The 23,159-nt window shown below is 44.8% G+C and overlaps 1 protein-coding gene across 3 annotated transcripts in view; it reads right to left on the bottom strand.

Annotated features, from left to right (window-relative positions):
- Window positions 1-23,159, bottom strand: part of Pitpna (phosphatidylinositol transfer protein alpha) — a 42,365-nt gene that overhangs the window by 3,886 nt on the left and 15,320 nt on the right. For all 3 annotated transcript variants that reach the window (XM_027426734.2, XM_027426732.2, XM_027426733.2), the window contains 7 exons: window positions 20,594-20,685; window positions 16,042-16,049; window positions 15,006-15,080; window positions 12,693-12,776; window positions 9,337-9,414; window positions 9,082-9,192; window positions 8,281-8,403 (listed from right to left, as the gene is read on the bottom strand). In XM_027426734.2, coding sequence (XP_027282535.1) covers window positions 8,281-8,403; window positions 9,082-9,192; window positions 9,337-9,414; window positions 12,693-12,776; window positions 15,006-15,080; window positions 16,042-16,049; window positions 20,594-20,685 — 571 coding nt within the window. The remainder of the gene's footprint in view (window positions 1-8,280; window positions 8,404-9,081; window positions 9,193-9,336; window positions 9,415-12,692; window positions 12,777-15,005; window positions 15,081-16,041; window positions 16,050-20,593; window positions 20,686-23,159) is intronic.

Here is a 23,159-nt window from a genome sequence, read left to right as displayed (position 1 = left end):
AAAGGAAAAGGCACTCAAGAATGAGAGTGGGCTACTGAACCGAGGAAGTAGCCCCCAAACCCTATTATTTTTTAAAATTAAAAGGTGTGTGAGGGTGGGAACTGAGCACGCACATGTCATGGTACACATGTAAAGGTCAGAGGACAACCTTCAGGAGTGGATTTCTCCTTCCAGTTTTATTGAGTTCCAGGTACTGATCTCAGATCACCTGGCTCTCTGTTGCTATTAAGACAATGGAGCTTTCTGGTGCTGAAGAGTTGGCTTAGCAGTTAAGACTACACGTTGCTCTTGGCAGAGGACCTGGGTTCGACTTCCAGCAACTTGTAACCCTAACTCCAATTCTAGGGAGGAACTTAGACGCCTCCTTTGGTTTTAATAGGTACCAGGTGTACTTGTGGTGCACATACATATGTACAAGCAAAACTCTCATACACATAAAATAATAAATCAATCTAAAAAATCTTTAAAAAGATGCAACTTCCTGGGGGCTGGAGAGATGGCTCAGAGGTTAAGAGCACTGACTGCTCTTCCAGAGGTCCTAAGTTCAATTCCCAGCAACCACATAGTGGCTCACAACCATCCGTTATGAGATCTGGTGCCCTCTTCTGGTGTGCAGATATACATGGAAGCAGAATGTTGTATACATAATAAATAAAATCTTAAAAAAAAAAAAAAAAAAAAGATGCAACTTCCTATCAAAGAATGTGGCCACTTCCCTTCCTGCCAAGGGACAAGCGGTGCTACTGAAATAACTCACTGTCTCGTTGTTTTAGGCTTGTAGTAAAATGTCCTAAGAATGCTCATTTCCTGTTCCTTGAACCCTATATAATGTGAAGGGTTTTGTTTTGCCTTGTTTTATTTACTTATTTATTTTCAAAGACAGGGTTTCTCTGTGTAACAGCCCTGACTGTCCTGGAACTCGATTTGTATTCCAGGCTGACCTCAAATTCACAAAGATTTACCTGCCTCTGTCCAGTGTTTTTATTTTTGTTGTTGTTTTGTTTTGTTTTTCTGAAACAAGCTGTCACTGTGTAACCCTGGTGAATCTAGAACTCCCTATGTAAAACCAATAATGGTGCATGTCTATAATTCCAGCACCACATGGAATTTAACGTCTGGAAACCCTGCTGGGGGATGAGGGACCTCCGAGGACTACAGTGATTTTTCATAACCCTGTCTCCCAACTCAGAGTTTTATTATTATTTTGGTTTTCTGAAGCAGGGTCTCATGTACCCCAGGTTAGCCTCAAACTCAGAATGACCTTTAACTTTTGATCTTTCACCCTTTGCCTTCCCAAATGTCAGGATTACAATGTGTCACCATGCCTGTCTTTGGCTTCTGTTTTTGTTTGACACTTAAATATCACAATAGTCCTGAAAAGTTAAATTGTATTTAAAAGCTACACGAGAAACCCTGTCTCAACCCCCCTACTCCCCCCCAAAAAAACACTAGCTGGTACTCCAGATAGTGTGGTCTAGGATACATTTCTGTATATCTCTGTCAGTTCAGAGGAAATTAAGATGAGAGCTTGCTTCTGCAGAAGCTATGGGAATCTTTTAAAAATATTCTCTCTCTCTCCTCTCTCTCTCTCTCTCTCTCTCTCTCTCTCTCTCTCTCTCTGTGTGTGTGTGTGTGTGTGTGTGTGTGTGTGTGTGTGTGTGTGTGTTTGTCCATCCGTCCATGTCATGGCTCAAAAGGACCAGACTTGTAGCAGTGGTGACTGTAACCCCTAAAAACTAACCCCACATGCTAGACGACCAGAAAGGACTCCTGAATGTTGGCCTCTGATCTCCACATACATGTGTATACATACACATATAAAATAGATAAATCTAACTTAGAGGGGTGTGTGACAACAAAAGCTCCCAGGAAACAATCTGTATTAAGAATATTATGCAGGGCTGGAGAGATGGCTCAGAGGTTAAGAGCACACTGACTGCTCTTCCAGAGGTCCTGAGTTCAATTCCCAGCAACCACATGGTGGCTCACGACCATCCGTTATGAGATCTGGTGCCCTCTTCTGGTGTGCAGATATACATGGACACAGAATGTTGTATATATGATAAATAAATAAAATCTTAAAAAAAAAAGAATATTATGCATTGGTTTAAAGATAATTGGCACGAGACAGAAAATGAACAAATAACAAATGCAGGCTGGAAAGATGGGTCAGAGGTTAAGAGATTTTGCTCTTGTACAGGACCTGGGTTTGATTTCCAGCACCCACATGGCAGTTCTCAGCCATCTGTAACTCCAGTTTCAGAAGATCTGATGCCCTCATCTGACCTCAGACACCAGACGCGCATGTGAAGCACGTACATATAGGCAGGCAAACACTCATAAAATACAATCTATAATACAGCTAGCTGAACTTGGCGGAACCCATCTTTAACCCCAGCACTCAGGAGGTAGGGGCAGGCAGGTATCAAGGACAGCCTGGTATACAGAAATATCCTTTCTCAAAAAGAAAAAACAAACAAACAAACAAACAAACACATAAATATGAGGATGCCATGATGAAAAAAAACCACTACTTTGTTAACCTAAAATACTAGGAAAGAAAGCCATAATTCTTATTCTTATTATTATTTTTTGGTTTTTTGAGACAGGGTTTCTCTGTGTAGCTTTAGAGTCTATCCTAGCACTCTCTCTGGAGACCAGGCTGGCCTCGAACTCACAGAGATCCGCCTGCCTCTGCCTCCCGAGTGCTGGGGTTAAAGGCGTGCGCCACCAACGCCCAGCCCATAATTTTTTTTTTTTTTAATTTGTTTTGTTTTAGTTTTTTGAGACAGGGTTTCTATGTGTAGCTCTGGCTGTCCTGGAACTCACTTTGTAGGTCACGCTGACTTCTGTTAGTATTCAGGCATCTATACCTGTCCTTGGGGTTCTGACAGGACATGCCCTCAGCTGCAGCCACCTGTGCATATTCACTATGTTCCCTTTTATAAAAGGGCCCTGCCTACCTCCCATCCTTCTCTTTCTCTCTCTCCCTCTGTCTGTCCCTGCACTCCCCTTTCCTCTCTCCTGCTGCTCCTTCTCCAGAGACTGGTCTCCCCTCTTCCCTTTCTCCTTTTTATGATCCCTTTCCCTAATTATAAACCCTTCTACTTGAACCCTGTCATATGGTGTGTTTCTTGAATTACAACAACCTCAACCTCCAAGATCTGCTTGCTTCTGCCTCCTAAGTGCTAGGACTAAAGGCATGCACCACCATCACCTAGCTTATAATTCTTACTAAAAATTTGTAATTAATTATGACACAACAGACTGAATACCTCCTGCTTTTATCACTATTTCTCTTCCAATTCCGACTACAATGACAGCAAATATCACTTTAAAAATAAAGAAAACGAGAGACAGAGGGGGCTGGAGAAATGGCTCAGCAGCTGCTCTTCCAGAGGACCCAGGTTCAATTCCCAGTACCCACAAAGTAGTTCACAACGGTCTGTAACTCCATTTTCAGGGGGATCTAACAATCTCACACCAATGTACATAAAATAAAATTTTAAAAAATTAAAATAAAAAAAGAGACAGAAGGATGAAGAAACCACAACGGAGATTACAGAAGCATTTAAAAGATAGCGACACTCGGCAGCCCCGCCGCTCTCTAATGCCAGCGCCGCCTCTCGCTTGCCGAGCTCCAGCAGCAGGAGAAGGTGGGTAAGTAAGGGGTGCTCATATCATGTCTCTTACAAAGCAGCCTGCCCGCAGATCCACCGTTGGTAAAGCACCTAGTAAACAACGAGCTACAGAAGCCGCTCGCAATAAGTGTACCCTCTACTGGAGGGGTGAAGAAACCTCATCGTTACAGGCCCGGTACTGTGGCACTTGATGAAATCATAACTTCTCATTCGCAAGTCCCCTTCTAGCGTCTGGTGCGAGCCATTGCTCAGGACTTCAAAAACAGATCTGCGCTTCCAGAGTGCAGCTATTAGTGCTTTGCAGGAGGCAAGTGAGGCCTATCTGGTTGGCCTTTTTGAAGATACAAACCTGTGTGCTATCCATGCCAAACGTGTAACAATTATGCCAAAAGATATCCAGCTAGCACGCCTCATACACGGAGAACGTGCTTAAGAGTCCACTATGAGGGGAAACATTTCATTCTCAAAATTTTTTTCCTCTTCCTGTTATCAGTAGTTCTGAATGTTAGATATTTTTTCCATGGGGTCAAAATGTACCTAAGTATATGATTGCAAGTGGAAAAATAGGGATCAGAAATCAGGTATTGGCAGTTCGTCCATTTTCTTTTGCGTGTGAATTTTTTTTTAAAGATTTTATTTATTTATTATGTATACAATATTCTGCTTCCATGTGTATCTGCGAGGAGAGGGCACCAGATCTCATAACGGATGGTCGTGAGCCACCATGTGGTTGCTGGGAATTTAACTCAGGACCTCTGGAAGAGCAGTCAGTGCTCTTAACCTCTGAGCCATCTCTCCAGCCCCGTGCATTTTTAATATAAAGGCAAGATGTAAAGCAGTAATGCAAACAAAAGTTTCAGTGAACACATTTCAACAGTTCAACTTTATAACAATTATAAATAAACCTGTTAAAATTTTCTGGACAATGCCAGGATTTGGATTTTTTTTAAAATAAGGAAATTTCTTATTGATGGCAACTAAATGGTATTTGTAGCATTTTTATTATACAGTAGATTCTATCCATCCACTATACTTTTCTAACTGAGCTGTCCTACATGCAAGTACATGTTTTTAATGTCTGTCTTCTGTGCTGTTCCTGTAAGTTTGCTATTAAAAATATATTAAACTTAAAAAAAAAAAAAAGTGACACTCAGAGCAGGGGACACTGACTCAAAAGTGTCCCTGAGTACCCAGAGCCAAGAAGGAACTGACCAGCTGTTGCCACAGACTTCCCAGCGGCTTGCAACTGGAATCTGCAGACTACCCCACAGATGGGAGTGTTATCGGTGGTCACACAGAGAATCCTTAGGACTTGGTACTCACTCTTGCTGCTCTTGAAGCCAAGTACCCCCTGCATTTCCTGCAGCAGCTAAAGCCTTCACTCTCTAGGGTTGTTGAGGCCTCAGCTGGGGACAAAATGGGCCTGATGTAGAATGTTTAAGCTACCAATGACTGGAACCCTTGCTCAGATTTGGCTGTCAACGTCCTAGTTGTCTGCCTTCCAAGCAAGAGATGAGGGAGGCAGGAGAAGCCTCCTCACACAGCTGGAACTCCCCTCTCTAACGACCTGACTGCTCTACAATGGAACCCACTCCTGAGCTGAGAAAGCCCTTACTAGGAAAGCACAAAGAAAGCCCCCAACTGAAGTATAGAGTATAAGAACTGAACTTCAGTGAACAAGAGTTCACTTAGGTAGCACAAAGAAACCTCAAGAAACAATTTTTAAATGATAATTGTACAAAAGGAAAATAATACAGAAAGTGGGGCCAGGTAGATTGCTCATGTAAGCATGAGTACCTGAGCTTGAATCCCCAGAACCCATGTAAAGACAAATGCAGTAAGCACAAGATTATAATGCCCCAGCTCCCACAGGGAGATGGAAGACAGACAGGCCACTCTCCAGGTACTCCAGGACCATGCTGGCAATTTTCAATGGAAAAAAACAGGACCCTGGCTCAAACAAGGTAGAAGGTGAGAACCAACGCTCCAGGCTGTCCACTGACCTCAACATATACTATGCCATATGTACAAATACTCACACACAAAAAATAAAATAAAAGAATGCCAAGGATGATGGTTCAGACTTGTGATCCTAGGGCTTGGGAGGTAGAGGCTAGAAAATCAGGAGTTCAAGGTTATCCTAAAGTACTTACTGAGTTTCCAGCCAGCCTGGTCTACAGAGTAAGACATGGTCTCCAAAAGTAAAGAAATAAATAAGGAAAGGAGGAAGGAAGGAAGGGAAAAAAGTTAACAGTAGACTATGGGGTTTATTTGGGAAAGACAGAGATAAAGTCATAAGCACTAAATAATGAGTCAACCAAAATTCATGATACTGAAGGAGGAGGAGTATGTGACTGGGTAATCGAGCAATATCTCCCATGGCAGAAGTGAACAGTAAATATCTAAAGTAAAGAAATTAGTGGGGCCGGGCATTGGTGGCGCACACCTTTAATCCCAGCACTCCGGAGGCAGAGGCAGAGGCAGAGGCAGAGGCAGAGGCAGAGGCAGAGGCAGAGGCAGAGCAGAGCAGCAGGCAGAGGCAGCAGGCAGAGGCAGAGGCAGAGGCAGAGGCAGGGGGATCTCTGTGAGTTAGAGGCCAGCCTGGTCTACAGAGCAAGTTCCAGCACAGCCATGGCTACATAGAGAAACCCTGTGTTGGGGGGCAGGGGTGGAGTTCGAGGCCAGCCTGAGCTACAGACCCTGTCTTTAAAAACTTCTTGTAAAAGCTTTGTGTATATGGTATTGGAAATCAAACCCAGTCTTGTGCCTGCTAGACAAGTGCTTTACCACCAAGAAATATCGCAGCCCAACAAATAAATTTTTAAATGAGAGAAAAGCTAGGACTTGAATTAGCTCATGAACGCTTATACAGTTGCTAGAGGTTAAAACGTGTTCCACAATGACACAGAGTTGGCTCTTACTCTTCCATTACAAGTTAATTTTAAACTTCCAATTCCAAAGAGGTTGCTTCCATCCACATTCCCTGGAAAGCAGTGAGCATCTCAGCCAACGGCACAACCCTCTATAGAATGGAGGGCCACTGTAAGCAGGAGTGGGCAGGTGTTAAAAGCAAAGCCCTAACTCTGAGGACTACCAAGCTTGAGGTGTGAGGAAGGCAGATGCCTAAGACCACCTGCAGACTTCTTCCAAGGGTTAAAGCATAGCTCTTATTTGTTTGTTTGTTTGTTTGTTTGCTTATGTATTTATTGGTGCTGTGTGTTAAACCCCAAACCTTGCCCATGTTAACAGCGCCAAAGAACACACAAAGAATAGTAAATGCTTCCTTAAAACCCAATTACTTTATCCTGACCATTGCCAGGCAGGGATAACTGAACATTATCGTCAAATCCCAATTAAGATCTTTCTGCCGCTCCATTTGCTAACTTTTTTTATTGCTGTTCTTTTTGGTCATGACTAGGGTGACCAAAAGATTCAAGCCTCTCTCTCATTCAGAGAGAATCAGCAAAGTCACTTAGGTCTCTAACTTCCTGAGGACTCTTACCTAAGAAGCAGGGACTGTGCCTCAAATCCCACATCTTGCCTCTTATATGTGGCTGAATGAATAACCAGAGCATTCACCTTTAGAAGGAACCAACTTGCACAGCACTTATCAGTGAGTCAGTCCAGAAGAATGTCATCCCAGAAGGTAAAAACAGTTCCCTGCCTGGGAGGCTCTAGAAGAAAGAAGGGCTTCCGGGCCCAGCTTCAACCCTAGACCAGCACTGGGAGGTCCTGACATGTGTCCCATGCTCCAAGGCCCCCGAGCCAGGCTCTCAGCTGAGTCCCGGCAAGAGAGCTGGGTGAGGTTGCTGGACAGTGCGTCCTCTGCTGGACATTCAGCCAATCCAAGAGCGATGGAGCAGCCACTAAGAAACAGGAGCTCCCTGCCTTAAGAGGGCACATGTGGCTTTTACTCTTGTCACCCACAGGTCATAGCACAGCAGTGCTTAGTTCTCGGTGCCTCCCCTGCCTCCGCTGATGATGCCCTTCTCACACTGCAGGACAGCATGTGCACAAGGGCAGAAACCGGTGCCTGGTGGTTTTCACCAAGCACCTCCTCTAAGTGGATCTCTGGGGGAAGCTTCCTTAAATGAGGCAAGAGTGCTGGGTCTTCAGGCTCCCAGAGAGCACACCACCCTCCTCCTGGGATCCATGCCAAACTCAAAAACAAAAACACTTAAACAAAAGTCAAAAAAAAACAAAAACAAAAAAATCCTCCAAGCTGCAAAAAGAGCTCACAACCACACAAAGCAGTGGGCTTCTGCATGTGCTGCGGCTGCCCTCCTAATGTGGGTGCTGTTGGCAGAACAGCCTAGCCTGCCTGGCCCCAGGGTCACCACAAGTTCTCAGCCCATCCCCCATCCCCCACACTGACTGAAGAATCACTGCAGTGGCTTTATTACTCACTGGCATCAGGCAGACTACCATATTTGTCTCTGCGGCTGTGCCAGGACCTCAGCCAGACTGTACTTGGGAGCACAGGCTGTTCTTCTTATAGTTCCCATACTGCCTAGCAGTAAGCTTATCCACAAGAGAGCTGTCCTTCAAACAACAGTGTGATGAGGATGGTACCCTTAGATGTGTCCAAATACCAATCTCCTTATCAGTCACCCATCTGAGTCCCCTGCATCCCACTCACCTCATCCAGCTGTCTCTTTGTCTCTTCTTCCATCCTCCGAATGTCATCCATAGTCAGATCAACCCATTTATCGAGCCAACAGAACAGCTGCCTGTGAAAGTTTGTAAACAGACGCTTCTCTTGCTGTAAAAGGAGGGAATGAGTCAAAACCCAAAAGGTGAAAGCTCCTGCTCAGTCCCCCCAGGGCATCCACTAACATCCACAGTTTAATAGGGTAGAGGGTAGGAGTGATGGCTGGCTGCCTTATCTGTATCAGACACAGATCAGTGACCTTTGCCTTCCTGTTTCTGTCAGGTAAGTGTTGCAGTAGGAAGGCTGTCCAAATACTGCCAAGACAGGCAGCTCATGGGATCTGGCCAAGCAGAGGACCCTAACAACAGCCACATTTCCTACTGTTTCTGGTGCCTAACACTAGGTAATGACTAGCCAGCATATGAGAAATGGTTCAAAAGTGTGATTCTAACATATGTGAGAATTAAAAGGCTTAGAGTTCTGTAACTCAGCACACTGTGCCTCTTGCCTTTTGGCTTCAAGAAAAAGGAAATGAGTTTCATTTATACTTCAACCACAGCAAACCCTTTCCTGTTTCCTTATTTCACCTCAGTTTCTTTCCTTGTCACAAGTGGTGATGAACAGCATTAAACTGTAAGACAGTATGAGCAAGGGAAAGGAAGGGATAGCAAAGCAAACCAAAGATTCTAATGCTAGCAAATGAGGAAACAGGTCACTGTTACTGGGCCAGACTGCTCTTCCCAACACAAAGACAGAGACACAATGAAAGGCCCCATCCTGCATACTTACCTTATGTATAAAGTTTTCCACTTTGTTCTGCAAGCCCCACCACTTGAACTTGACAGTAACCAGTTTGTATGCACACATATATGGGCAGTCTTTCTGATTTACAAGTTCTTGCTGCATTAGAAAAATAACCAGAAGCAGGCTGGTAACTAGAAAGAAAGACCCCAGGCTGTCCGAACTCCACACATACCCTCCTCCATGAGGAGAGACCCACCCACAGCATGCCTGGCCCCCTGGTGGTAAGGGTGGGAACTGTACCTTCCAATTTGGGCCCAAAGGTCCTCGTCCTGTTTTGGCAGATTTAAATTTTGCTGGGTCTTCTTCTGCCTTGTAATCCTAAAAATAGTGGAAATGGGGTTGGAAGAGAGAAAGTGAGAGGAGGGGAAAGGGAGAATGAGGATGAAGAAAGAGCAAATTTTCATCAGAGAGCATTTCATACCAGTTTTTTTGGTTTGTTTGCTTTGAGACAGGGTCTCTCTATGTAGTCCTGGCTGGCCTGCACCAATGAATTAGACCAAGCTGACTTCAGACACACAAACATCTACCTGCTTCTGATACCATGCCCAGCTTTAGCAGTTCTTGAAGTTGCTGGTATACTTCAAGTATGGGAAAATGTTACAGACAAGATATAGAACTGTGTTGTGGTTAGTTTTATGTTAACTTGACCAAGCTAAAGTCATCTGAGAAGAGGGAAGCTCAGTTATCAAAATGCCTCCAAGCCCGGCAGTGGTGGCACAAGCCTTTAATGCCAGCACTTGGGAGGCAGATGCAAGCAGATCTCTGTGAGTTCACGGCTAAAGTAGTCTACAGGGAGAGTTCCAGGACAGTTAAGGGTACACAGAGAAATCGTGTCAGAAAAAAAAAGAAACAAAAAGAAAATACCTCTGTAAGATCAGGCTATAGGCAAACCTGTAGGGCATTTTCTTGATTAGTGACTGGAGGAGGACCCAGCCCATGGTAGGTGGTGCTATCCCTGGGCTGGTGGTTCTGGGCTGAGCAGGCCATGAGGAACAAGCCAGTAGGCAGTACCCTCCATGGCCCCTGCACCAGCTCCTGACTCCAGGTTCTGGCTCTGTTTGAGTTTCCGTCCTGATTTGCTTTGATGATGAAGAGAGATGTGGAAGCATAAACCAAATAGACCCTTTTCTCCCCAAGTTGCTTTGGTTATGGTATTTCATCACAGCAATACTAACCCTAACTAAGACAGACTGTTTACATTTGCCTCAAAGTTGAGGCCTGTGTGATGTTCTCCACCAGGTTTGTTTGCAACTTTATCAGTACCAAAATGTCAGCAGACTGACTGATCAAGTAGTGTTCAAGTCAGAGACTTTTCAACTTAAGTGACCATCCAAATTACGAGGGAAGACTTTCAAACTACAGATTTCTGAGCCATACTACCTAAATCCCAGAGACTTAGAATATCTTCAGTTGAGAACAACATGGATTTTCTTTTTAAAATTTATCAGCTGGGAAGTGTAGGCACTTGCCTTTGATCCCAGTACTCAGGAGGCAGAGTTCCAGGACAGCTAGGGCTGTTACACAAAGAAACCGTCTCGGGGGGAAAAAAAAATTATTTTACTTGAGGCCGGAGGAGGGTGTTTGATCCTTTGGAGCTGGAATAACAGGTCCTCTGCAAGAGCAACAGGCACATTTAATCACTGAGCCATATCTCTATCCTTTTACTTCTTAAAATCTTATTCATTTGTTTGTTTATATTTTATGTGAGTTGGTATTTTGCTATGGGTGTCTGGTCCCCTGGAACTGGAGTTACAGACAGTTGTGAGCTGCCATGTGGGTGCCAGGTATTGACCCTGGATCCTATAGAAGAGCAGTTAGTGCTCTTAACTGCTGAGACATTTCTCCAGCCCTTAAATTCTTTTTTACATTTACTTATTTGTGAATGTTTATATGTACATGTATGTGTCTGTGTGTACACGTGTGTCTGATCCTGCACCAACACACACTGGCAGCTCACGTGTGGAGGGCAGAGGAGAGCTTAAAGAGATGGTTCTTCCTCTTACTATGTGGGTTCCAGAGACCAAACTCAGGTCCTCAGGCTCAGCAAATTCACCTGCTAAGCCATTTTGACAGCCTGGGTTTTCTTTTATATTGTAGCACTAGATGATCTTGAACTTGGGGCAATCTTTCTGCCTCAGCCTTCTAAGCACTGGGATTAGCAGCATGGGTCACCATACCTGGTAATTTTTCTTTTTAAACATTTCAGGTAGCTGGACACAGCAAGTGTCTGTAATCCCAGCACCTAGGATGTGGGGCTGGGAGGATAAGGAGTTCAAGGCCATCTTTGGCTATATATCCAATTCAAGGCACACCAGAACTACATGAGATAATGTTTCCAATAAATAAATAAATGAATAAATCTGTTCAGATGATTCAAAACACAGTCAGAGCTGGGGATATTTAGTCATCATTCTTAACATTTCCTAGCTTGATCTCCTGGTTTGTTTTAATAAAATCAATTTGTTTTTGTTTTTGTTTTTGTTCTTAGAGACAGGGTTTCTCTGGGTAATAGCCCTGGCTGTCCTGGAACTTGCTTTGTAGACCAGGCTGGCCTCAAACTCAAGAGGTCCACCTGCCTCTCCAGGGCTGGGATTAAAAACATGCACCACCACACCTGGCTAAAATCAATATCGATGTTGACACTCCTTCAAGAAGCCCACATCTTTTTACTTGGGCATGTACTGTCTTCTCAAGTGCCTATCTTTCTCTTAGTCTTTAATCACTGAGCCAAGAAACTTAGAGAGAGAATTGTGTGTGTGTGTGTGTGTGTGTGTGTGTGTGTGTGTGTGTGTGTGTGAGAGAGAGAGAGAGAGAGAGAGAGAGAGAGAGAGGGAGGGAGGGAGGGAGGGAGGAAGGAAGGGAGGGAAGTAGGGAGGGAGGGAGGGGGAAGTAGGGAGGGAGGGAGGGAGGGAGGGATGTATGTGTACCATGGGCATGCAGCCAAGTACAGGTCCTCTGCAAGAGCAGTAAGTGCTCTTAGGCCCTGAGCCATCTCTCCAGCCCCATGGCTCAGAGAACTCTTAGCACTGACTTTAGAAATAGCCATGTCAGGAAACTTAGCGAGACTCTGTGTTAGCTGGGTAGTGGTGGTGCTCACCTTTAATGCCAGCACTCAGGAGGCAGAGGCAGACATAGCTCTATAAATTCAAGGCCATCCTAGTCTACAGAATGAACTCCAGGACAGTCAGGGCTACACAGAGAAACCCTGCCTCAACAAACTAAAAACAAACAAATAAGCCTATTAGCAGGTATTGTGGTGCACAACTTTAATCCCAGCATTTGGGAGGCAGAGACCGGTTAATCTCCGAGTTCTAAGCCTGCCAAGACAACACAGTGAGACCCTGTCTCAAAAAGGAAAACAGAAACACAAACAAAAAAAAGAGGGCTGGGCATGTCTTGAGTGCTAGAGTGTTTCTCTAGCATGTGGGAGGCCCTGGGCTCAACCAGTAGTACCATAAAAACAGTAACAACAATAATAAAACAAATAATGCACACCAGAGAGAAATTCCTTCTGCACCAAGCTGGGTAAGGTTCCCTGCTCTCTTTAGCATTTACAAGTCACTTCTGCATCCCTAAGTCTTTTAAGAAGTCCCCACCTTGCTAAGTACTTGGCTTCGATCAGCAATGTCTATATATACAGCTTCCACATGTTTCCATGTCTCAGGCTCCAGTTTATGCACCTGGAAGAAAGTAGGAGACCACTTGTTATGCATGTGCAGTTCTGATAGTGACAAGCATCCTTTACCTAAAACAGAAATCTATAAACAGATCTTCCCACACCTTTGGTGGGATATTCCTACTAGTAAAGAATTATACGAGGGTTAAAACACCTATGACTTTAATCCCAGCACTCAGGAAGCAAGGGCAGGCAGATCTCTGTGAGTTTGAAGCCAGTCTGGTCTACAGAGCAAGTTCTAGGACAGCCAAGGCTACACAAAGAAACTCTGTTTCAAAAAACAAAACAAAACCAAAAACAAAACCCAACTCTATATGACTCTATATGATGGCTATTTTTGGTTGTCAACTTGATTACATCTGGAATTAACTAAAACCCAAAAGGTTAGGTATACCTGTGAGAGATTTTCTTTAAATCATTTGAAGTGGGAAGGTCCACCTTTAATCTGGGCCACACCTTCTTCTGGGAACTTACATAAAGGACATGGAAGAAGGAAGCACTTGCTCGTTGCCTGTTTGTCCTCACTTTCTCACTGGCAATGAGAGTGAAAGTCTGTTCCTTCACTGGCACTAGAGCCTACTTCTTCAGGATCCCAATGGATACTGAAGACCAGATGAAACATCCAGCCTTGTGGATTGAACAACTACTAGATGCTTAAACCTTTGATTGGTAAAAAAGCCATTGCTGGACTAGTGGAACCAAAGCCTGTAAGCCAGTCTAATACCAATGCCCCCCCTTGATTCATTCTATCTCTTCTTCTAGAGAACCCTAACAACACACTCTCCCTCTCAGTAGCAATTAAATGCCAACAGCTCCTCAGTTAGTGGAGGGATGAAACTTTTTTTCTTTGTTTTTGAGACATGAGACCAGATCCATGGAACCCTGACTCTGCTTCCTGAGTGGTGGTATTAAAGGCGTCCACCATCATTTCTGACTAGTGGTAGGAGTTTGTGCCTACGTCCCCACATCTATGATGGGATTCTGTCTGGTTAAACTTTCACAGGGCTTGTTAAAACTGATGAGAGTTCATATGTGCATCTATCTTGTTGTCTCTGGAAAACACTGATGTTATCGACCACAATTTTTCTACCCATTTTTCTGCAAAGACCACTGAAGCTTGCAGGGAGGGATGTAAGAGGTCCCATTTACAGCTGAGCACTTCATATCTCCACACATTGAATAGCTAGGGGTCTCTGTGTTAACTGGCAGCTGCTGAGAGGAGAAGCTCCTCTCTAAAGAGGGTTGAGAGATGCTCTGATCTGTGGGTGTACCAGTAAGTCATTTCATCCTATGTCCATTTAGCAGATTAATAGTTCTAGATTCTCCCAGGACCTATGGCCTGTCCAGCCATTGGTTCTAACCCTTTAATATCCTGCTTTTTACAGTGACCAATATATTTTCTTTAAGATTTTATTTATTTATTATGTATACAACATTCTGCTTCCATGTATATCTGCACACCAGAAGAGAGCACCAGATTTCATAACGGATAGTTGTGAGCCACCATGTGGTTGCTGGGAATTGAGCTAACTCAGGACCTCTGGAAGAACAGCTGGTGCTCTTAACCTCTGAGCCATCTCTCCAGCCCATACACGAGTATTTTCATCAGTTGCTTTTTAGTTTTCTTTTTGGAACAAAGTCTCATTCTGCAGCCCTGACAGTCCTGGAACTTAGTCTGTAGACCACACTGACCTCAATTCACTGAGATTCACCTGCTGCTTCCTCCAGAGTGCTGGTGTGTGTGCGGCCACACTCGGCTCCTCGGCTTTTGTTTTTCAAGAAAGGGTTTTTCTGTGTAGCCCTGGCTGTCCTGGAACTCACTGTGTAGACCAAGCTAGCATCTGCCTCCCAAGTGCTGGTATTAAAGGCGTGCACCACCAGCACCCAGCTTCCCTCAGCTTCTTGTTGTTATTGTTTTTTGAGACAGGATTTCTCTGTGGCTTTGGAGCCTGTTGTGGCACTTACTCTTGTAGACCAGTCTGGTCTCGAACTCCTGAGTGTTGGGATTAAAGGCATGTGCCACCACTGCCCGGCCAAAGAATCTTAGAGATGACATTTTGCAAATCAATGACAGGAAACAGCATTGTAGAACAATCTGGAGAAACCTTCCTAGCCAGGCAGAAGAGAAGCATAGAGAGGAGCCTGCAGCAAGACAGGAGAGGCTACAGGGCAGAGCCTGAGATATCTACCAAGGTCCTGGAGCCACCAAGGGCTTTTGAGAGGTGAAACTTACATTCTCCTGGGTGCCAAGATCCGGCTTGTGCCAGGTTTCAATTTTAATCAGAAAGTCTTCTTTCATGTATTCATTCTGGAAGAGGAAACAAATACCTTAGTGACCGACAAGGTCGGAGCTGGAGAGCCACCACCTTCCATTACTGGGGATCATGCAAGCCTGGAGTTGTGAGACTCCAGCTGGCTTGATAACAGCCACCTCGATGTTATCCCTGTGGTCCCAGGACTAAGTATTATGCTTCACACATATGATCACCCTGAGTTTACAAAGTGAAGTTCAAAAATCTGAAGGTCACAGAGCTAAAGCACGGTGAGGCCAAAGCCCCCATTTGTCTGAGTTTAGAATTCAGTATTTAACCAGTCTTCCATACTAGCTTATGTACAGAATGCAAATGTAGCCAGTAGCCACAAAGTCTCCTAGCTAAAGAAAAGTCTTCATGCTGGCCCCTTTCCCTATATCAAGCCTTTGGTTGTAATTTTGTCCCCCTCCCTTGGTGCTTTTAAAAAGTGTAACACCTATTTAAAAAGCCATTTAGTAAAAGGAGCTACATGAGGAGGAAAAAAGCCCATTGTTCGCTGGCAGGGATTTGTTCTGCAGCAGGGACAGGAATTTGAGGGATTATGCTGAAGAGCAAGAGCTTGAGGGGCAAGGGGCTGGTTCTGGAAGAGCAAGTTTAGTGATGTCACAATGTTGTCAATGGTCAGTGCTCACTAGAACCAACAGATGCCCAAATAGGAAAGGGATGGCACATCTAGGCTGGCTGAACTGAAACATCTGTACAGCCCTGGGTAGGCACGACCCGAGGGTACCTCTGAGACCCAGAGTCAGGTCTTACCTAGCACGAGCCAATGCAGTTAAAGCACTGACTGGCAAGATCCTCATTAGGACTGAAATACTCGAGCCTCAACAGCCCCAACATCAACCAAGGGGAACAAGAGACCAGCAGAACATCTAGTGCAGGTACACTCTTATTTCTTTTCTTGTAAATCATCTAGTATTTCAATCCCTCCTACCCCTCCCCTGCCGAAATACTTACTGTAATAACTGCTCCGAGGCAAGGACATGGAAAAAAAGAAAGAAAGATTAATGAAGATGACCAGACTATGAAGAGCAAAGACTTCTCCACTCCCCATGGCTTCCTCCACAGTGACCATTAGGCCCTAGCTTATATTAGAAAGCCTCAGGGAATCAACCCCTCCTTCCCTCAAACTCATTCAAAGTCCCAAGGAACCAAATCTGGGATTTTTTTTTCTTTTTTTGGTTTTTCGAGACAGGGTTTCTCTGTGTAGCTTTGATGCCTATCCTGGCACTCCCTCTGGAGACCAGGCTGGCCTCAAACTCACAGCGATCCGCCTGCCTCTGTCTCCCAAGTGCTGGGATTAAAGGCGTGCGCCACCAATGCCCGGCCAAGTCTGGGATTTAATTAAGATGATACCTCTATGGGCTTCTTAGGATTGTCTCTGATAGAACAAAGAAAGGGATGGTCTCTGATCAGCTGAGGCCCTGAGGCCCAATCAATCTCCCATGAGAAAAATCACTTGGGTGCCCCCACCCCCTGGGGGACACAGAGCAGGATCTTCTGAACTAGGCTGTCTTTTTGATAGTGGCATCCTTCCTCACACTGTAACCAAATCTCACACGCTCTACGCTCCTGCCGCTGTAATGGGATCCCTCGGAAAACACAGGTCAATTATTTATCAGAGAAAATGACTGCAGCTTCCATGTCACTGGGGAAGAGCCCAGCTCTCCTCCCAACAGCTCAGTTCATTCTGTACCCTACTCTGTGTGCTATCCCAATTTCTGGTAATGCATACTGTTGTTTTTTAAAGTATACAGATGGCCAACAAACTCCATCACTCCAAAAAAACAAACAAAAAAGTAAAACTAACATTACTGCGATGGAATGGGGAAGCTGGCAGCATAAAGGCTGTAAGTCACTGTGTGCACAAACAGCCCAAAAGATTGTCAGTAATTTCTCCAAGCCCAACCAAAGACACTGGGAGCACCACATTAGGACTAAACTAGCAACTCCTCTATTAGCACCTCGAGAAAGTCATGTGGGGACAATAGAAATAATGGGTACAAATATGCATCCAAAGATGCCAGTCTGCCAGAGACTCTGTCATGCTGTCATAGAGACAGTAGCTTCAGGCTGGTCTGGTGTGAGGACCCTGGTTATTAAGTTTCTCCAATCAGCTACCATATTTGGACTCCACATTCTCTAAGACACCCATCCTCTCCTAGTATGGCCTCTGTAGGACACAAGAATCTGCTCCGCCAACCAAACTGACTGTTTATACCATCACACTGTTATCCTAGTTTTAATTTCATTTCTATGTGGAAGATTCCCAAGGAAAAGATGTCCTGATCAGCTATGTAATCCAAGCTAGGCTTGAAGTTGTGATCCTCCTGCCTCATCTTCCTGAATGGTGGGTTACAACCATTAACCACCATGTCCAGTTTCTGCTGCTTTTTTGTAGATGAGGCTAGCCTGCCTCTGCCTCCCAAGTGCTGGAATTAAAGGCATGTGCCACCACTGCCTGGCTCATGTCCAGTTTCTTAATGTGGTATTTTAAAAGCCTAACTTAGTGGTACCATCTGCTGCTGAGGGAGAAGACAAGGAAATATATTTCTCCCCTCCCATTTCATTTATCAACCTGACCTATCAGCTTCAGGAGAAGAGATGGAAATAAAAGGAACAGAAAGACCTGATGACGAATACAGCATACTAAATCTGTTTTCATTTCTCCCAGAATAAGGTTGGAGCCATCCCAAAGGTAAGGGGTGGGGTGGCTCCATACATCCACCTCTCCTCAATCTTAGATTACTTAGGACAAACTAAAATGCTGGCACTAGTAATCTCTGTCCAGTCGGCTTCCAGGGAGGATCAAGAAGGCCCCTCATCTGTCCCACCTCGTATTATAAAAGAGGAGGTACCCAGATGAACAGGTCCAAGAGTCAACATGTTCATTTGTATCGAGTGGATTCTACTAGGAAGTTGGTAGCTCCTAAGAAAATAGCCCTCCCTCCCCAACCCACTGCCATTTCTCTTCAAGGAGGATTTAGAAATTCTATTTTTGTTTTGTCAAGGATCGATGTGTGAACTAACATTTAATCTGTAGAAAACTGCCATGCCAGCTGCAGCACATTCTCCCAAGAGTTACACGGCAGACAGTGGCATCCCTCAGTTGGCACAGGCTATGTACCCAGAAACCCATGCTACATTAGCCTCAAACTGACTAAGGTGTTTACAACACATGCTCTACATGACTACCAGACATCAAGTAAAGTCACCTTTGTCCCTATACCAGACACACCCTGTCTTTTTTCCTTCTTAATTTGCTATGCTAGAGATCCAATCCAGGGCCTTGGACTAGGGTAAGCACTTTACCACCCAACTACATGCCCAAACCTGATCTAGACTTTTGGGGGTGGGTTCACAGGGGGAGAGATGGAGATGTGATGGGGTTGGTGTTAAAAGAGTCTTTCTACATAGACCAGGCTGGCCTTAAACTTGCAGAAATCCAGCTGTCTATTTCCCAGGTGCTAGGATTACAGAATTGTGCCACCACACCTGGCTTTTGCACACTGCTTTTTAAAATAATGAATCCAAGCTCACCATGGTACTTAATGCCTATTATTCAAGCACCTGGAAGGTATGAAGCAAGGAGGATCAGGAGTTCAAGGCCAGTCCCAAGCTATAAGACGAGCTTGGGTTACTTAAGACTTCTTTCAAACATGCACAGCTTGAGTGCACTTGAACGCACACTCATGCACAAGCACACACATTCAATTCTACGCATGTAGAGTTTCCTATACAGAGTGGTAAAATTCTGCTACCACAATAAAACTGTTCATAGCCTATGTCCCACCGCTGATTGTGTATTTCCTGGTAAAGGTCCTTGAACTTGTATAGGGCCAAGGAAGACTGAGTGGGCAATGATTTAAGTTACTCGCAAAGTTCGAAAGATAAGGACACACCTGGGTCATATAAGGATTCCATGCCTATCAGATACAATCTAAGGAATAAACAGAAAAAAAACAATGAAGCAGTACAGGTAAACAGAGGCTGGCAGGACCAGAGCCAAGACTGCCTGTGCTAACGAATGAAGGCGAGCAACTGAAGCTACAGGCTGAGACCCTTCCTGAGGAAGGAAGGAGGGAAGGGGAAAGGGAGAAGGAGAAAGTTTCGGGGGCTGTCTCTAGATAGTCCCTCAAACCTCAGTCTTGGAAAGCTGAGTCCATGCAACTCAGAGGGAATCCCAGAGTGTGTTCTAGAATAGAAAGGATCCCTACAGAGGCTCTAATCTTTACTTTCCAAATGAAACTCGAGATCAAAGATGATTCTGCTCCCCTGCTACATAGCAAAGTTCCTATATAGACCAGGCTGGCCTCAAATGCACAGAGATCCAACTGCCTCTGCCTCATAAGCACTGGGATCAAAGGCGTGGGTTATCAAGTCCAGTGTGTGTCCGAAATATTTGTGATCTGTAGTTTATAACATTCATTCTACAAAGCCCATAAATAATACTGGCCAGTTATACATTCATATGATAGGATATTATGCTGCTATGATAAATATTAAGAAACAAAGCAGGGCGGTGGTCGCGCATGTCTTTAATCCCAACACTCAGGAGGCAGAGGCAGGCAGATCTCTGTGAGTTCGAGAACAGCCTGGTCTACAAGAGCTAGTTCCAGGGCAGCCTCCAAAAGCCACAGAGAAACCCTGTCTCAAAACAAACAAACAAACAAACAAACAAACAAATAGGGGTGCTGGAGAGATGGCTCAGTGGTTAAGAGCACTCACTGCTATTGCAGAAGAACTGGATTCAGTTCCCAGAACCCACAAGGGAGCTCACAATCATGTATGACTCTAGTTCTAGGTGATCCAACGCCTTCTTCTAGAACTGTGGTACCAGGAGTAGACATGGTGTAGACATATACATGCAGGCAAAATAACATATACATTAAAATTTTTTTTTTAATTTTGCCGGGCAGTAGTGGTGCACAGCTTTCGTTCCAGCACTAGGGAGGCAGAAGCAGGCAGATCTGAGTTCAAGGCCAACCTGGTCTATAAGAGTTGGTTCCAGGACAGCCTCCAAAGCCACATAGAAACTGTCTCGAAAATCAAAAAAAAAAAAAAAAAAAATAAGAATTAGTAATTTTTTGCCAAGTAGTGGTAGCAGTGCACACCTTTAATCCCAGCACTCAGGAGGCAGAAGCAGGCAGATCTCTGAGTTTGAGGCCAGCCTGGTCTACAGATCAAGTTCCAAAACAGCCAAGGCTACACAAAGAAACCCTGTCTTGAAAACCCAAACCAAACAAACAAACAAAAAAGAAATCAAAACTGTCAAACCCAAGTAAGAGGAGTTGGTCCTTACTGTCTCTGGCTATGACTATCAGCTTATCTAAGCAGTATGGATAATACATACACACCTTCCTAAGCCTTAGGGAGCCCCCTCATCCTCCACTGGCTTATTCTGAGAAGTAAACACAAAGCCCTGCCTGACTCACTCTACCTCCAGTCTTACTGTCCACTCCTGGCCACCTTGGGCCCAAATCTCAGCTCTGGGCAGCACTGTGCTCACCGGTTCTGCAGTAAGGGTAGGCATTCCAGGCTTTCTCATGTATATTCAGGGCTCCTTCTGGGGCTAGCATTCGAACAAATCCGGGTACTTTGCTGTAGTGAAAAAGAGAAGTGATGAACAAAAAAATGGAGGCAAGAGAAAGTTAGATAAAAGGTGTGCATGCAGCCTTCGGCCATAGCTCCTGCTTTTTCAGGGTCTAAAGTTGATAAGCATATTTCCATGAGATAAGCAGGCTACAGTGTTTAAGAAGCCACCTGCCAGAGCCTGACACCTCAGCTTGACCAGTACAGACAGCACCCACACCTGCCCTGCTACTCACCATGAACAAGAGCTTATGAGATCCTGTGCTGCCTGCTGCCACTTTACAGTAGACATTTTGTTCTCATTATAGTCTCCCAGAGCCCACTGGAAAGCAATATAGCCAGGATCAACTGTGTACAGCTTAGGTCTACCGCTGGTGGGGCCAGCTAACTTACTTCGAAGGTGGGTTCCAAGGGCTGAGTCAGTCAAGTACCTCCCTGAGTTTGGAGTCCCAGCACTCACATAAAAAGCTAGGTGTACTAGCACTGCTAACCCCAGTGTTTGGGGTGGGGACAGAGACAGGAGGATTCCTAAAGATCAGTGGACAAGCCAGTCTAACCAACTGGTTCTGTTAGAGAACCTACCTCATAACATTGGGGCTGGAAGTGGTAGCACACTCCTTTAATTGCAGCACTCAGAAGGCAGAGGCAGGTGGATCTCTGTGAGTTTGAGGCCAGCCTGGTCTACATAGTGAGTTTCAGGCTACCTAGGGTTGCATCTTTTAGGTGCTGGAGGAAGGCACCCAATGTTGACCTTTGACCTGCACACACACACACACACACACACACACACACACACACACACACTAAAATGATATCCAAAACATCTGGTTTATTTTCATAAGTTCTCATCTGCCTCTCAGTATAAGTATTTTCTTCTCCCTTCCTGCTTCTCCTCTGCCGGCTTGGTGTTTGTCTCCATCTCTTCCCTTACCACAGAGTCTCATGTATCCTATACTGGCCTCAGACTTCTGATCCTTCTGCCTCTCTTTGCAATGTTAGGATTACAAGCAAATGCGAGCACACACAGTTTATGCGGTGCCAGTATCAAACTCAGGGCCTTGAGCATGCTGGCCAAGCATTCTACCAACTAAATTAGATATACAGCTCTTCTTTAAAAATAAACAAGTCTCACTCTTGATCAACAGGACCTCCAAAAGGCTGGCCTGTAGGCAAGTGTGTAGGACATTTTTCTTGATTGATGGTTGATGTGGGAGGGCTCAGCTCAGTGTGGGTGGTGCCATCCCTGGGCAGGTTGTCTTGGATGGTAAGAGTCTGAGCAAGCCAGTAAACATCACTGCTTCATGGCCTCTGCTTCAGGTGCTACCTCCTGGTCCTTATCTTGAGTTCCTGCCCTGACTTTTCTTGATGACAGATTATAATCTATGAGTGAAATAAACCCTTTCCTCCCCACGTTGCTTTTGGTCACAGTCTTTATCATAGGAAAGGAAAAAGAGAGAGAGAAAGAAAGAAAACACCCTACCTAGGATCCAGACTATCCTTAAACTCACTATGCAGCCAAGGCTGGCCTGCCTTAAACTTAGATGCCCTTGTTGAGACAGGGTTTCTCTGTGTAACCTTGGCTGTCCTGAAACTTGCTCTGTAGACCAGGCTGGCCTCCACACAGAGATCCACCTGCCTGTGCCTCCCAAGTGCTGGGATTTCAGGTGCACACAATCACACATAGATAAGATTTTCTTCTATTCAATTTTTCCACTGTTTTTAAAGATTTATTTATTATCTTTATGCGTATTAGTGTTTTACCTCTGTGTATTTCTGTGCTCCATGTATGCCCACCCAGGTTATAAGAGGGCTTTGGATCTACTAGAACTAGAGTTACAGATGGCTATGAACCACCATGTGTGTACTGGGAAGCAAACCCAAGTCCTCTGCAAGAGCAGCCAGTATTGTCAGCCACTGAAACATCTCCTCAGCTCCTCTCACGTTACCCAGCAGTATGTATAGTATGTACCTAATCCTCTGAAAGTACATAAATTCCTTTTTAGTTCCCTCGTGTGTGTGTGTGTGTGTGTGTGTGTGTGTGTGTGTGTGTGTGTGTGTGTGTGTGTGTTAGTTACTGGGGTGAATCTTACATACGATAGGCAAGTACCCAAGCACCGAGCTACATCTGAAGCCCCACCTTTCTTAGCTTTTAGATGGGAGCTTATATAATCTTCTATAAGCTCTAGCAAATTCACCACCTTTATTTATGCTTCAAACCTAATGGAAAGAGCTAGCCCCACAGCAGACAACAAACTCCAAGACCTCAGAGCAAGCCTCTAAGAGTCTTTACACACGGATACACATTCATCTAGGTGATGCTTCTGTGTGCCAGGCACTGGATACAGAGGAACCAAATGGTCCAGAGGCAGACAACTAATGACAGTCCTGAAAGAATGTGTTCTACTAGGGTGAGCACAGGGCTGGGGGGCTGACTGGAATTCCAGTCAGGCAGGCAGATCTGAGTTCAAGGCCAACCTGGTCTA

This window comes from Cricetulus griseus, chromosome 7 (genome assembly GCF_003668045.3).
Source record: "Cricetulus griseus strain 17A/GY chromosome 7, alternate assembly CriGri-PICRH-1.0, whole genome shotgun sequence".
NCBI classification, from domain to species: Eukaryota; Metazoa; Chordata; class Mammalia; order Rodentia; family Cricetidae; genus Cricetulus; species Cricetulus griseus.
This window is presented reverse-complemented; position numbering and strand designations above follow the sequence as displayed.